At 32.5% G+C, this 14,394-nt stretch overlaps 1 protein-coding gene across 2 annotated transcripts in view; it reads right to left on the reverse strand.

Moving 5' to 3' along the window:
• Positions 1-4,755: 4,755 nt before the first annotated feature.
• LOC140445125 (uncharacterized) overlaps positions 4,756-14,394 on the reverse strand; it is a 79,625-nt gene continuing 69,986 nt past the window's right edge. For both annotated transcript variants that reach the window (XM_072536965.1, XM_072536966.1), the window contains exons 4-5: positions 10,510-10,635; positions 4,756-5,773 (exon numbers count right to left, since the gene is read on the reverse strand). In XM_072536965.1, coding sequence (XP_072393066.1) covers positions 5,699-5,773; positions 10,510-10,635 — 201 coding nt within the window. In that variant the 3' untranslated portion in view covers positions 4,756-5,698. The remainder of the gene's footprint in view (positions 5,774-10,509; positions 10,636-14,394) is intronic.

Below are 14,394 nucleotides of genomic sequence, written 5' to 3' on the forward strand. Positions count from 1 at the left end.
GGATCGTTCTCGGAGCTTTTCACACTTCACCCATAGAAAGCTTACATTCCGAAACTGGAGAACCATCATTGCAGTATAGGCGGGCACTTTTAACACTTTCACATGCTTCTTCTGTAGCTGCTAATAAGGATCATCCACTCTTCGAAAATACTTTTTCTAAAAATAATCTTGACTTTCTCTTTAATAAACCTCGTACTGGAAAACCCTATTACACACGAGTAAGATCAATTCTAAATAATTTTGACACAACAATCCCAGATGTATTTCACTGTAACATCCAACATCCGACTCCATGGCTGATAAGCATCCCAAATTGCAACACCTCTTTAATAGAGTTGTCCAAAAAATGCAATAACAACACAATAATCAAAAACAAACTAAATGAGATTCTTGAACGAGACTACCTTAACTGCACAAACATCTTTACCGATGCATCTAAATCTACTGATGGCATTGGTTGTGCTTTTGTTACTCCAACGTCTACTTTCAAATTTAAGCTACCGCCTAGCTCAAGTGTTTTCACCGCTGAACTGTTTGCTTTGTACCGTGCCCTAAAACATGCAAACCTCTCAAGAATTCCAAAACCTCTGTTTCTCACTGACTCGCTCAGCTCTCTTCTTGCAATACAGCATCTGTATCCTAAACAGCCATTGGAGCAACTAATAAAAACTGAACTACAAATCGCCCAAGAGAACCACATAACTCCTAAATTTATATGGATCCCATCGCATATAGGAATTATCGGCAATGAAGAGGCAGACAGTAGTGCTCGTGATGCAGTAACAAGTGCGGAATCTGAATTAGTGCGTGAGAGTGTGTGTAAAGATCTCAAATCGTTTTTTAAACAAAAAGTGATGGGTCAGTGGCAGCGCGAATGGTTTCTATCGCAATCTAAATTAAGATCGCTAAAACCAGATACACGACAGTGGAAAACTAGTGCTAGCACACGGTTTATTCAAACGGTTCTAACGCGCCTACGTATAGGACACACTAAGATAACACACTCGTATTTACTTTCGGCCAGTGAACGCCCGCTGTGCGACCTATGTGTTACGCCTCTTACCGTCGTCCATTTGTTAATCGAGTGTCCAAAATACCATAGAGAACGTTCCATAAACAATATACCAAATACTCTACCAGATTTATTAGGAGAAAACTGCCACGTAAAAAACTTATTAAATTACCTAAGGTCAATTAATATCTTGTATCAGATTTAAAGTTTTGTTTACTGTGTAATGCCGCTAATAACCTTTTGGTGGATGTGGCAATATTTCTTCTTAATAAAAAAAAAAAAAAAAAAATTATTAGGTACACTACTGATGTAAATATATTATTATATACCCATATATAAAAAGCTTACACTTAAGGCACAGTTAAAATGCGGAATTATGGCAGCGTATAAAGTCACTAAAACGATTACAATGACTGGAAGTACATGATAAATTGTCTTACATAGTCAAAAATAACATCAACAAGATGCAAACCATTAATAAAACTTGTTGATAAAAAGAGTTTTACAAAATTCCTACTTTCAAAATATTATGTTTTTGTTTGTCAGTTTTTTTCTGAAACCCTGGTATAGACTGACAAGTATAGATACTAATAATTTACGCAGGGGTGTACCCATTGATAAACAAACGTGAAAGTTGAATGGAAACGATACAATACTAAAACATAATAGTGGAAAACAATAATGTTTTAACTTGAAAATAAAAATAAATGAAGTTCTACATTATCATTGTGGTTTGGGGTTTTTGGAAAGTTAATGTGTTTTTTCGTAACAATTCCGAGTAATTTATCAACAAATAGTAATGCATAAACGGTCCATATATCAAAAGAAATATGAAACGTTTAACACTTCTTTATAATTTTATGGGACTAAAGGAGTGGCACAAATTAAAAAGAGGCACAGTGGCTTGTACCCACTTATATTTACTAAAAGTATTTGTACTTCTAATTGTAACAATCAAAAAGACAAAACCTTATTCATGACGTAAATATTTCTGGAAAAACACAAATTCGGGAAAATAAATTGCCTTAAAAGTGATATTTGGGACATACTTGAAATTATATAGAAAAATAAATAAGGTCTTTTTAATAAAACCGACCTTAGAGCGCTGAACTCCAACATTTTGTCTATTTTATTTCGTTGTCAGTTAATTCTTTATTTGAAAAACACATATCATCACGATAGTGTTGGCGATCAGATCTTTTATAATAAATTGCACTGATCTGCTGACTCATGTTCATGATAGTGATTTCAAGTGCTATGGTATATTGGCATTCCAATGCAGCAAGTTAGCATAACCATGTCGGTTTCACCATATTATAGTGTTATTAAGGCATCACGTCAGTGTATTTGCCTTTTGTACTTCATATCGCACTTCTTTGCCTAAGTCTTTATATCTGGGCAGTGTAATTCCAAGGTATTTTATTTTCATTACTTGTTCAATACTGATACCATCGATTACTATTTTACATCTGATTGGTTCTTTACTCATTACTATCGTTTTAGTTTTCTGAGCTAAGATTATCATTTTATCTGTGGATTAGTCTTTCTAGTTTGTAGACTATTTCATCTTGGGCTGTCAATATTGCGTCGTCTGCATAACAGAGTACTTTTACTTATTTGCTTCCCATTCTGTATTCTCTTCCTTTGTTAACACTTTTGATGATTTAATCCATAATTAAATTTAAGACCGTAGAGCTCAATGAGTCCTTTTGTCTTATTTTTTATCTTATAGTCACCTTCTTATATTTTGTTGTGTTGGTAGATATTTTCAATAGTTTTCACAATATTTAGGGGAACTTCTATATTATATAAAAGATAGATTACATCTTTGAGTTTTACTCTGTCAAAATGCTTTCTGCCAATCAATCAAACACAAAAATGCTGGTCTATTATACTCTAGTGATTTCGCAGTACCTAATTAGCTTTATGACGAATATGGCATCTGTACACGATCTTTCAGTATGAAAACCCTGTTGTTCATCTCCTAGACTTATCCTCTGATTTATACCTCTACGGTTTTCTGGTGGTTTTTTATCTCCTTTTTTGAATAATAGAATTAGTTCGCTAGTTCTCCATTCTTTCAGTATTTTATTGTGTTTTATAATTTTGTTAATTAATGTTGTTGGTTGTTCTATCATTAGACCATTATGGCGAAGAACAAGCCGGATTCCGAATAGCCAGATCATGCCTAGATAATATATTTATCATAAGACAAGTGATAGAAAAGAACAAAGAGACAAATATTGAAACACATATGACCTTTAACGACTTGGAGAAAGCATCTGATGGCGTGCCCAGAAAACAAACTATAGGAAGCAATGAAAAAAATCAAAAACAATCATCACAACAAAAGGTCTCAAACAGGGATGTGGTCTATCACCTACACTTTTTAACATATACATATATATATATATATATATATATATATATATATATATATATATAGAGTACAAGAGAATATATCACATTCACTACTTTTCGCAGATGACCAAACCATTTTTGCAAAAGACATGAAGGATATGAAATATATGATAATAAAGAAATTAAAGGAAGAATATGAACTGCGGAGTCTTAAGCTAAATATGTGTAAGACCGAATACTTATGTATTGAATCCTAGGTTACAGATTTGAACGTTTATTCTTCTATGGTTGCTCCTATTGTGAGGACTGCTGTATCATCGTGGCTAGTTGAATGTTTTCTCTCTCCGGAATGTCTGATGTATACAAAAGGTATAGTACTGGTCCAAGAACGATACCTTGTGGAATCCCTGCGTTTATTGGCTTAACTCATTTTTCATTTTAACTCTAAATTTTCGTTGGTGTAGGTATGACTGCAATATTTCAACGAGTTGCATAGAAAATATTTTCTTTAACTTCATTAACAGGCCGTTGTGCCATACTTTGTCAAATGCTTTTGCGATATCCAGGAATACTACTAAACAAATTTTGTCCCCTTCCAATGCTTTCTCTATTTCAGTTATTATTCGATGGATCTGGTCAACTGTGGAGTGTTCATCACGAAATCCACATTGGTGTATCGGAATAATATTTTTTTGTTCAATTATATGGTTCATTCTTCGTAAAAGCAATTTTTCAAACAACTTTGAGATTATGGATAGTATGGAGATTGGCCCGTATAATGTTACTTCATGGTTATCTTTTACTTTGTGTATCAATATGACCTCTGCAGTTTTCCAAAGTATGAGAACATATCTAAGGATGCATTTATTAGGGTAGTAAGCTTTACTATGGCTTTTCTAGGTAATTTTTTTAATATTTTACCATTGATTAGGTCAAATTCAGGCGCTTTTTTTGTATTGATGTTCTTGATTAATTTTTGACGTACTTTTGTAATAGTCAATTGTATGTTAATATAATCAGTATCTACTCGTTGATCGTCTACATGAGTTTCCCAAGGGTTTGGTTGAAATATATTTTCTAAATAATTAATTAGCGAACGCATCCACTTTCTCTTTGAGATTTCTTGTCCATGTTCTGTTTTCTTTTCGCAAATAAGGTATATGTTGAACTGGCTTATTTATCTTTCTGACCGCCTTCCAGAAGGAGTAATCGATGCATTTATTATCAGTTAGTTCTCTCAGGCACCTACTGATTGATTCGTGAATCGTGAGCATGTTTACCCTTTTTTTATTTTCAGTTATTCGAGTCCTCTGCCATATCTTTCGAGCCTTTCTTTTATCTTGAATCAACTCTCTAATTTCTTTGGGGTAATTGTTTCCTACTATTTTTCTTTGGATTATGCGTGTTTTGTTTCACGCAGTCTGTTGAATTTTTGTCATAAATAGCTCAGTTTCTCGTTCCAATTGTTCTACCGTCTGAATAACTCCATTGAACTCAATTTTCTCATTGATTTCTGATTGGAAGTTTAAATTAACTTTAGTTACAATATCACGAAGATTCTTAATTTAGTCACCTTCCATTCCAAACAAATCTATATTTAGAGGTTTAATTTTTTATTTCTTTTTAATTTTACAAGTCATTGGCCCTAATGTTTCTTTGCTCATGGCTTATCATCACTTTGGGTGTTTTACCTACTTGATTTGCAACTTTATCTCTTTGGTATGTTACCTTACTCGTATTATGTGAATACGCTTGAATTCGGGTCGCCGTTGTTGAATATTATCAATTATCAAGCGATAATTCTTTTTATTTACATTTTTATATATAAATGTGTTAATATCGTAGTCATATTTTGAAGGAATACCAAAAAGGTGTGAATATAAGGTATACAATTATTGTTGTCGTAATATTTCACATTGTTATATTTTGGAATGTGGTCTAACAATCTAAAATAAATTAAGGAAACTCCCACATTACATCATTAAGGATAATGTACGTTACAGGCATCCATACCAGAGATAGGGAGAGTTCTAAATTTATAATCTGTCATTTTACTCTAGAGTAAATTTATAACCTTAAAATTTTACTCTAGAGTGAAAATTTTCGATTCTAATTTTACTTTATTGTAAAATTTAACTTTTAACTCAACACTTTATTATGGAGCTAAGAAAGAATTGACCTGGTATTAATAAATGTGAATTTAAAAATACATATAACTTTTCCTGGTATGCATCTTGCCGATATATACAAAATAATTATTTTCTTAACTTAGTGAGTCAAACCGTGACAAATAAATAGTTAACAAAAATTTCTAATAGGAGACAATTAAAGACCTCTGTAGCTTCTTAAGGCGAAGATCGTACTTAATAGGTAGAGTACTGAATTTACCAATCCAATTACCTGAAAAATGAGATAAAATAATTTTAATTTCTAGTAAATAAGTAATGCAGTATAGTTGTGTACACAATTGTTTAACTATATTTTATACAAAAAAGTAGGTTATGCTTTATTATTTGCTAATTACTACAGTCGTCAGAGACAAAAATGGCGAAAATTATACGAACAAGCTGAATTAGAAAGTCAGTTAAGCGCGCGAAATAAAATTTTTAAATAAAATTCGTATCAACTCGACGGTAAAAAAAAATCGGTTGCCTGTAAAGTCGGTTTTACGGGCGAAGATTTTACGTGACAACGTCTTTTCCCAGAGACACAAGCACGCACTGATTCAACGCGCCTAATTCTCTAGTGCTGCGCGCGCAGCGGACCGATCATGTTTGAGTGGGAGAGAGACGCAAGGCATTCGCCGGTCCGGCGGGCCTCTCTCTCGTTCGGTGACTCATCGTAATAGACGTGAGCGGGCGTTACACTTTTTCATGAGTGACTCCGAGCCACAACCTAATTTAAGACGTTGTCACGTCAAAATTGGATATCTTTTGATCAGAGTGTCCTATCGACAAAAATCAAAATGCGTTTTAAAGGCAAAGCGTGCAGCTTTGGTATGCAATTTTTGCATTTTGTCGTAAATGAAGTCAGTTTCTATAAAGCTGCTAAATAAATAAACGTTGCGTGATTTTTTTGCTCATGAGATCAATAAAATGTATCACTTCCATTGACCGGTCACTACAGAATTTCCATTATTCCCATCTTTAAAACCTATAATATGACATTTCGATTTTAAGTTTTAGCAATAAATATGAATTTCAATATGTCTAAAAAACTCTGAATTTAAACGTTCACACTACAGATAATCTAAAACGTTTAAAACTACTCCTTTTTTTTTCTATTATACAAGTACGTTTTTTGAAACTGTGTAACTTCAGCTATAAATTACAACCAATGTAATTTATATCTGTAAAGTTTAAATTCAATACCGCGTTTGGTAATTACTTACATTAGTAAGGGTAGTCGGATTAGTCTGAAATTTGGACAGTCGATTATGTTTTATTTTTTATTCACTTTTCAATCTATGTATTTTTTTACGCTGGGCTATAGTTTTTCTGTATTTCGCATTAAAAAAACCGATATTTTGACATAAATTTCAAGATGCCGCCGCCATTACAGCTGCTGTCAATTATGTGCGTGTGCGTAGTACATACTTCTTGATCCAATGTTGAAACACTTTTTAAATATATTGTTTATTGTGAAAATATTAATTCTCAAGCTTCTCAAGTACAATCATAAATTAATAATGATAATGAGTATCATTTCTGTTTTCTGTTTCATTTGTTATTCCCTTATGTTATGTTATTACACATAGATTATAGTTTATTTCGTTTTATGTTGTATTTAGTTGGATGCATTAGTTATTAACTTCTTTATTAATTAACATTGTTAGATGTGATTGTATTAGTTAAGATTAGGTTTTAATTTGTTTTTTTATTGATACCCCTTTTGCTTATTTAAAGTACGCCGTAGCATGTTTAAATTCAACTTTCAAAAATGCGCCTGTTTTAAAGTTACCCTGGCAACATCAACAGTTTTACATATTTAGCTGACATGACAGGAGTACATAACTTGTCATGTCAAATAAATTATATAGGTATATTTCAAAAGCTTTATTCAAATATTTGGAAATATCAATTGTGTCAATCTTTTAAATGAATGTGAAAAGTACAGTTGGTATTGTTTGAAATATTTATACTACCGTTTTTTCAATCAGAGGAAATGCTGTTCAAATTTATACTACCGACATTCTCGCGGAAGCCAATAGGGTTGTTCTTCCATTAATGGCACTCTCAATAATGTTTGAAACATTCTTCTCATTCTTCTTTTAAGCAATATACAACCAGTAAGAACAATTATTCTGATATGACAGATTGTAAATTAATTTTTGTTTTTCTCATTTCCATAAGTAGTTTTTGTAGTAATAATACATGATTTCAAAGTGTACCAATAAAAAAATAGCGTAAAGTATTCGTGGATAACTGGTCTTTAAAACACCTATATTTCGCGCGTGTTTTAAAGACCTCAATATCCACTTATACCTTATAATACACTATACTGAGAACGAATTTTGCAAAAACACTAATGAGTCCAATTTCCGTTTTCCAATGCCGTTGCCATCAAACTGGTGAGTATTTCGTTTTATGTTGTATTTTGTTGGATGCATTAGTTATTAACTTCTTTTTTAATTTAAAGTTTTAGATATGATTGGATTAGTTTAGATTAGGTTTTATTTTGTTATTTAATAGTCAATAATGATTTTTACAAAAACACTAATTCTGCAACTAGCCAAAGGTGTTTAAAACTTAATTTCAATATATTTACTCTGAAAAAAAGCAATATTAAGTCATATGGAGTCTCTTATTAAAATTTAAATTCAATATATTTACTCCGAAAAAAACAAATCTATATCTGGCAACATTGAACCTGTGCAGAATATTTTATATTGTGCGCAAACGCGCTTGACTTGTTTTTCCAAATAAATGAATTTTGGCCACAATTGATTTATAAATTTTATGTAACTACTAAGGCTATTTCGTATTTTAATAACATTTTTCTCTTGTTAATTTTAGATTTTCTATACTTTTTATGAACATTTTTCAATTTTTTTTACATTTTTTCACTTTTTGTATGTTTTCGTAGACGTAAACATGAAAATTTCGCAATTTTTCTATTGTTCAGGCTAAGTCAACCAAAAATTCGCATTTTTAGGAACCCTTACTAATGTAAACAAATACCCAGCGTTTTTTATGCATATTTCAATTGTCTCATATTTGTTTCCAAAACTTACCTAATATCGAAATTTCATGTTATAGGTTTTGAAGATTAGGCTCCAACAATAGAAATTCCGTAACGATTGGTCAATGGAAGTGATAAATTTTGTTGATCTCATGAGAATGGTAAAAAATAGAAAATATCGCGTGACGTTGATTTTTGTCAATATGAAATTTTAATCAAAAGATATCAAATATTTATCGTTGATACAAATTTTATTTAAAAAATTGATTTCACGAGTGCAACTGACATTCAAAATTGCCGGTCGCTTCAAATATTGTTTTTGAGAAAACGGTTCATTCTGGACAAAAAATGCTAAATAACCATTTTTGTTCCAAATTATCTCAGCTATTGGTATTTCTTGTTTAATTTTTTTCGTCGTACAGATTCTTGATAAATCGATGTTTTTCGTTTCCCCCTTAGAGGGGCTTTTAGGAAGAAGCCCGGGGTGGAAGTGGCAAACTTTTTTGCTATCTTTCTCTTTAGGTGTCCCAAAATTCACATTTTTAGCAAAATTCAGCTTGTTCGTCTTATTTTTAGAGATCAAATCTCGGACGACTGGACTAAAAGTTTAGCGGACGATATCGTAAGAGTTACCCAATATAAATGTCCTGCACCGTCTCGAATCAGATGTATCTTGCATTAAATGACATAGAGATATGGCATCAATAAGATTTCCTCTTTGAGAAATTTACTTACAAAAATAAATAATTTGCTACACAAATAAACGGAATCTCACCGGTTTAAGTAAGCTCAGGTTATTTGAAGATGAACTAGTTAGAAATAGGGAGGTAAAACATTTAAGGGTGATTTTAGATTTTCACACTTACTGAAACACATATATTATTAATATTACCAACAAGGTTATACTACTATTGTTGAACATCAGAAGGATAATAGGTAAAAACTCGGAACTCGCGAAAGCAAATGTGAACTTTTGTAAGTATACATTAAAATAGAAGAAAGTAATATAGTCATAATAGGATATATGCCCCCACCGATAACAGTAAGGAAATGAAAAAGATATTTTTCTTGGTCTGCCAATACTTAGTCCATTTGGTGACTTATCTCGTGCTATTCGTACTATCCTATCCTCTGTCATTCTACTAATATGTTCGTTCCACTCTTAGTACAAATACGGCGTCTACGCAGGATCTTCCGGATCTGAATCCTTGTTGTTCTTCTGATAAAGTTGTTAGTTTATTGAGTTTGTTGGTTAGGACTTTTGTGGTAAGCTTAAGTGCGGTGTTTAGTAGATTTATACCTCTATATATTCAAGAAGTGGATGAATAGATAATATCAAAATAGTAGGCCCATATAAAATGTCGTTAATAAGAATGGAACGAGATTAACTGACCTAAGTTATTCGTTAAGAATATGTAATGGTTTCTTTAGACATAAAGAGATATAGAAATATACATACATAAAATCAATCAAAAATCAATAGTAGGCAATAAAATTTTACTTCTACCAGTCCTTTGGAATAAATCTCATTTAAAGGAGGATTAGTATAAGTTTAAAGGCACGAAAAGCATTGGTGGTAACTGTTGGCGAAACTTGAATATCGGTATATTATGCATTTTCTGCGAGGCCACCTGCCGGTCCAAATATTATACAAAATGTGTTATAAAAAATATATCTTCTTACAAGACGATACTGATACATATATGAATTTGCCTGCATAATTGATTGACTTGAATTCGATTGAATATTGATAAATACTTCGTATATTCTAGATATGCAAAACAAAGAAAAAGTGAGAGTTGTTTTAATCGAAACAAGTGTGAATTTGTTTTAAGTATGTACTATTTCTGTCTTTTATTTTCAAAATAGATGCAATGCGACGTAAATCAAATTTATTACGAAAACAAAAAATAATTCGTTAATTTATTACATTTTTGTGAAATATAAATACTTACTGCTGCTGCAAAATATGCTTCATAATCTGAGGTATAATAATTCCTTTTCCAATGGTTTATCTCGATGACAAATGTCAAACTAGCAGCCAATACAAGTATAAACGCACATCCGTGATAGACAACTTCCTGTAAATTAAATAGATATTAAAGTAAGAAGATATCCAATTACAGATTATTTATAATAGAAATAAATATTTTCAACGATTAATTTGTGATTCATTTCATTAAAATTGAATTTAAATCAACGTAAAAAGATTAGTTCTATATAAATATAACAAAAGACCACTTTATAGCTGTAAAGATGGATATTACAAATAGGATTTTTCTTTTTCTCTTTCTCTTTATATTAGGTTTTAGATCTGTTCTTGTCAGATCTTAAAACTGTAGTCTTATTTGTGACGTTAACTATCAGCTATCTCGCCATCTTTTACAGAGTATTCCTGGTGATCTGGTGCCTGTTGGTATTAAATCTCTTGGTTCTCTGGTTAGACTCTCACTATCAACTATTAGTGTATAATGCTGGTTTCATTCTTGTCTTTTCTCTCTTTTTTATCGTACAATATCTTCACTCGTGATCTTTTATTTGAATATTTGGTATTCTGTCTGTTAATGTTTTTCCAGTAATTAATTTCGGGGTTCTCAGTTTTGATGTTTTTTTTTTATAGTATTTTTTCTCTTATATTATCCAAAACTACAACGACACGATTCGACACGACAAGATATAAAAAACATTTTTGAACTTTATTTCAGTCATATGATTTACATAAGACAATGTTCCAAATTTCCCTGAACTGTATGATTTTTGTAATAGTAAATATGTATAGTGACAATAACCATAAAGAGAATGTATGTCACAACATATGAGAAAAATTTTACGTAAGTAATAAGGGGAATACTTCTCAAAACGTATGTATTTAATACAGAAATTCATTCACGAGTTAGCCTTTCTTTCGAAAGGACGTGTTTTATTTAAGGTCCAATAATAAATGTTTTTGTTAAGTTGGCGATTAGCGTATGTTTTTGTTCTGTTTAGTGGCAGGAAACATTAATAAGCTAGTAGTAAGTAAACTTCTGTCGAGGAAATATTGGTATAATCCCTATAAAATAAATATCTTTATTATATTTCCAAGTGTTGCGATTTTGGCATCCAGAATCGCAATATGTATTTATTTGTCAATTAATCTTTCGTAACCCCTGATTTCATCTACAAAAATAAAACTCAATCTACCTCTTTATTATCACCCCAAAACCCATGTCCTTCCACAAGCAAATTTCAACGATCTTATGCAGTTGCTACTGTCTCAAAAGCTCCTCCAACCCCTACTCCTTCACGTGATTAAACTATCAAAATGCCATCCGCTCCCAACACTGTTATTTTCGATTATATTAAGGCAATCGGCACAATATTTTAAAAACCACTGAAAGTATTACAATTAACTCTCAAGTTATCTTGCGCAGACGCAGACTTACTTCCCCTTTAAAAAGAATTTTAGTGTCTAATGCCAGCCCTTATATCCCACATTCTGTTGTTGAAAAAGCTCACTCTGATCTTGGATTAAAAACCATTACACCTCTGACTTATGTCAGATGCGCGATGCATATGCTTACGTTATGAGCTTCCGAAGGGTAACTTATATAATTCCGGAACGGGAAGACTTCTCCCTACAAACTTCGGTTTTTAATATACTGTATAATGACAGACAAATTGGACTGCTTTCTTTGTAAACAGCCGAGTTACAGTGCTGAGACCTGCCCCAATATATCCAGTCCTATTTCGTCGCAACCAAATGAAAAATCTATTGACCATATCTCCCACATTCCTCATATTAATAGAATCGCTAACAATATGAAAAATTTACTGATGACTCTCAGAACCTTCCTACCACCTCTATTTGTACACAGTCACCGAAACCTAGTGACAAAAGACCTCACTCAAACGATAGCTACCTGCAAATTCCACCCCCTATCTTACCAGAAACCCTTTTCCCGATCCAAATACTCTAGCCCTTTCTGAAGCCATTACATCACAAATTATTTAAAGATCATCCAAAAAGAAAACTAAAGATTTAAATCACGAGTACCTGAAAATGAAATAATAAGCAACATAACTCGCTTTACCATTCAAAATTTATATGCTTAAACTCACACATCATTCTTCTTTCAAGAAATTCAACTAATTGCTTTTCTTGAGGACACTTTTGGCAATGCTTACCCTTTAGTGAAAGCGTACAAATTTACTAAAGATTTTTCCTCTCTTCTACAAGATTTAAATAAGTTGTATAGCGCTTCTAATGAACGTTTTTTCTTCTTCTTCTTTCAGTACCTTGTCCTATTATCGAACGTTGGCAATCATATTGGCAATAATAACTTTGTTTACGGCGCCGGCGGCTCTAAATAAATTAGTGGTGGTCTCTTGATACCATTCTCGGAGATTTCGAAGCCAGAATGTTCTTCTTCGGCCTGTGCCCCTCCTTCCGGCGATCTTACCCTGTATTATGAGGTATAGAAGGTTATACCTCTCTGGATGTCTCATTACATGACCGAAATATTGTAACTTTCGAATTTCAGAGTTCGAACCATTAAGCGAAAATGACTCAGATTCCGACCTTGACTTGCCACCCAGTAATAAGAAAAGGAAAAGAAGTAATGAGAATGAGAATAAAGAGTAATGAATTTAAATAACAGTTTACTTCAGTGTTTTCAAGAAAAGAAAGTAATGGCTCTTAAATCGACAAGGAAAAGAAATGTCCTGCTAGGCAAACTAAATCAAACGAAGAAGAATCTCCAGAAATTGCAGGTAAAGAGGAGCGAACTGGGTTGTTGTCGGGTCTTAAAGTTAAAAATGGACACAGGTACTAATACTCCAAAACATAACTTCGTACATTTTGTTCAATGCCCCTCTGATAAAACCAAGGAAGCACAAACTCCCTTAGATGCTTTTCATTATTTTATGAGTTCAGATTAACTGGCAAAAATTGTAGGATATACAAATGCTGAAATTTCTGTTGGGGTACAAAAATATAACGTCGGAAAACTTACTAACTCAAAAGTGAATATTGATGAATTGCATGCACTCCTAGGGCTACTTATTTTTGCTGCTGTCCAAAAAGACAATTATTTAGCGACAAGACAAATGTTTGATGACAAAATTTCTGGTACTATATATAAAGCAACTATAAGCTGGGAAAGATTTGAATTTTTTATAGAATGTTTACGTTTTGATGATAAAATGTCTAGACCAGACAGAAAAGAAACTGACCTATTAGCAGCCATTCGTGAAAATATATCTTGTACAGAAATGCAAAACGTCCTATAATCCCGGATCATACCTAACAATTGATGAGCAGCTACTAGCTTTTAGGGGAAGATGTCCTTTCCGGATATATATCCCAAACAAGTCAGCCAAATATAGACTGAAAATAGTAATGCTGTATGACGTAGGTACCAAATATATGTTCGATGCAGAATTATATTTAGGAAAAGGAACTAAAACCAATGGACCGCCTCTAGGAGAATATTATGTAAAACAATTAACTCAGGTTGTGTACGGAAGTAACCGTAACATAACCATGGATAATTGGTTTACGTTAGTACCGCTAGCCTCAGAGCTCTTAAAACCTACTTACAATTTAACTATAGTTGGTACTCTACTTCAAAATACAAGAAAAATACCTCCCGAGATGATAAATCTCGAAAATCGTGAAATTGGTCATTCCTTATTTTGCTCCGATGGGGAAAAAACAATGGTATCCTATATGACAAAAGCATATAAGTCTGTGCTTCGTCTATCGACAATCCACCAGGTTCCAGTAGGATGTGATCCAACTGGAAACCCAGATATCATTAAGTTTTACAATGCAACCAAGTACGGAGTAGACACATTTG

Source organism: Diabrotica undecimpunctata, chromosome 7 (genome assembly GCF_040954645.1).
Source record: "Diabrotica undecimpunctata isolate CICGRU chromosome 7, icDiaUnde3, whole genome shotgun sequence".
NCBI classification, from domain to species: domain Eukaryota; kingdom Metazoa; phylum Arthropoda; class Insecta; order Coleoptera; family Chrysomelidae; genus Diabrotica; species Diabrotica undecimpunctata.